General features: G+C 43.3%; 1 protein-coding gene across 1 annotated transcript; it reads left to right on the top strand.

Annotated features, from left to right (window-relative positions):
• The first annotated feature begins 806 nt into the window (after positions 1 to 806).
• On the top strand, positions 807 to 1,741 carry LOC130305574 (DNA damage-regulated autophagy modulator protein 1-like). Its single transcript, XM_056552006.1, has 2 exons — positions 807 to 961; positions 1,048 to 1,741. The coding sequence occupies exons 1-2, from the start codon at positions 837 to 839 to the stop codon at positions 1,646 to 1,648; spliced, it is 726 nt and encodes a 241-aa protein (XP_056407981.1). The 5' UTR covers positions 807 to 836; the 3' UTR covers positions 1,649 to 1,741.
• The last annotated feature ends 319 nt before the right edge of the window (positions 1,742 to 2,060 follow it).

Genomic DNA, 2,060 nt, shown 5'->3' with positions numbered 1-2,060 from the left:
ATCCCCTTGTTGAATTAATGAGAGGGCCCCCTGTCCCTAAACCCATGACAAAAATGTATAAAATGTTGATGCTATCAAGGTTAGATGGGAAAGGGACTTGGGGGGGTTTATATTCAGATTCATGGGGCAGAGCCATTGTAAACATGAAATGTACATGATATAATAAGGCCCATGTAATGGTACAGTCTAAGATTTCGTATAGGATGTATTATACTCCATGGGAATTGAAGCGTATGGGCCCCAGACAGGATGCAAGCTGTCCAAAATGTCAGATGGAGGATGCTAACTTTTTGTATCTTATATGGAATTATTCCTATATTCATACATTTTGGAATCATCGATGTTATTGAAAAAAGGTATAACATTAAGATCGAACGAGACCCTTAGATGCTTATCCTTGGAGATGTCGGGAAGTCTATATATAAGAAAAGTTTAATTAGACTATTTCCTTATGCAAAGGTGCTGTCCGGGCATGCTGGGATTTGTGGTTTCGCAGCGGTTGGGGGTTCATAGCTTTGAGACCACTGCTATAGAGGGTGCAAATGTATCCAAGCCATGGAACTCAAATAATGTGAAATATGAGATGATCAAAATGGAGCCCCTGCACTAATTACTTGGGTTCTGGGGTCTGTAAGGTCCATAGTAGAAACATCAGGTTATGTCCATAGCAGATACTAAATCATGGCAGCTCTAAGAAACAAGCAGTCATCGTGACATCAGACATGTGATGTCATAGACAGCTGGAGTCCTGACATTCCACTGACAGCCGCCCGAGCCTTCATCCTGTAGATTGGTACAGTGCGATTAGCAACTTCTATTTCTTCTTCTTGACTGAGATGGAGCTAAAAGGTTTGGGGTTCGTCCCCCTTCTGTTGGCGTTTTGGTGTGCGGCCTGGCTTGCCACCAGCTACATCGTGACGGTCGTCCTCGGCCATGCCGCCTCGCCACTGATGCACATCAGGTAAGATAAACAAGCACAAGATTCTTATTTCATGGGTTGGGAGTGAGGAAATATCCACAATAACATTGGTTTCTTTTCCTTCACAGTGACGTGGGAAATTTCTTTCCCGAAAACATATTATTGAGAATTGGATTCATAGGGACATCCATTGGCACTTTGGTACTAACCTTTCTTATTTATAAGTATATGGTTATGCATACTGAAGAGTTCAGGGGTCATCAGGTCCTGATCCAGAGGATCCTGCTCGCCATTGTGTGGGCCTCCTGTTTTGGTACAGCTGTCATGCATGTATTGTCCCCCGAAGAATATCCCAGGATACACTTTGTCAGCATGGTAATTTCCATTACATGTGAAGCCTTATACTACCTTGGGCAGTCCATCCAGATGTATAAATTACCAGGAGCAAACAAAGTCATCCGCCATAGTAGATGCACCTGCTGTGGCCTGGCTTTTACCTGCGCAATTTTCTACTTTGGATATAAAACATTACAGGAATTATTCTATGATGATGAAGACTGGGACGAGATCCGTGAAATCACCACCATAATCATCGAGTGGGTGATGCTTCTACTGATCCTGATAAACATCGTGACCTATTATTCCACCATGCAGAGGTTAATGTTAACCGTCTCCAGGAACAGCTGCAAACTCTCTCTTAGAGTAAGAATTGATGACTTCGGGGTGTAGACCACCACGTGGGCCATCAAGTGGACTTCTGGGAGAGATACTGCACAGGACACGGAAAAACCATTAAAAAAATAATATGAGCTGGTGATATTACCTATACAAAAAAATAAAATAAAAATAAAAAAAAAATTAGTGTGTGATGTGTAATAGCTACCGTATTTACTCGAGTATAAGCCGAGTTTTTCAGCACCATTTTTCGTGCTGAAAACGCCCCCCTCGGCTTATACTCGAGTGATCTCTCCGCCTGTCAATCCCTTTTCAGTGGTCTTCAACCTGCGGACCGCCAGATGTTGTAAAACTACAACTCCCAGCATGCCCTAACAGCCATCGGCTGTCTGGGCATGCTGGGTGTTGTAGTTTTGAAACCTCTGGAGGTCCGCAGGTTGAAGACCACTTCGGCCTTCGTCATCAT

The sequence above is a fragment of the Hyla sarda genome, chromosome 1, assembly GCF_029499605.1.
Source record: "Hyla sarda isolate aHylSar1 chromosome 1, aHylSar1.hap1, whole genome shotgun sequence".
Classification (NCBI taxonomy): domain Eukaryota; kingdom Metazoa; phylum Chordata; class Amphibia; order Anura; family Hylidae; genus Hyla; species Hyla sarda.
Note: the sequence above shows the minus strand (reverse complement) of the source record. Positions and strands in the feature narration are given on the sequence as shown.

Excerpts from the sequence above, each read along its gene's own strand:
- LOC130305574 (XM_056552006.1), top strand. The coding sequence starts at position 837 with ATGGAGCTAAAAGGTTTGGGGTTCGTCCCCCTTCTGTTGGCGTTTTGG. Across the intron at positions 962-1,047 it reads TCGCCACTGATGCACATCAG|TGACGTGGGAAATTTCTTTC; the intron begins GTAAGATAAACA and ends TTTCCTTCACAG.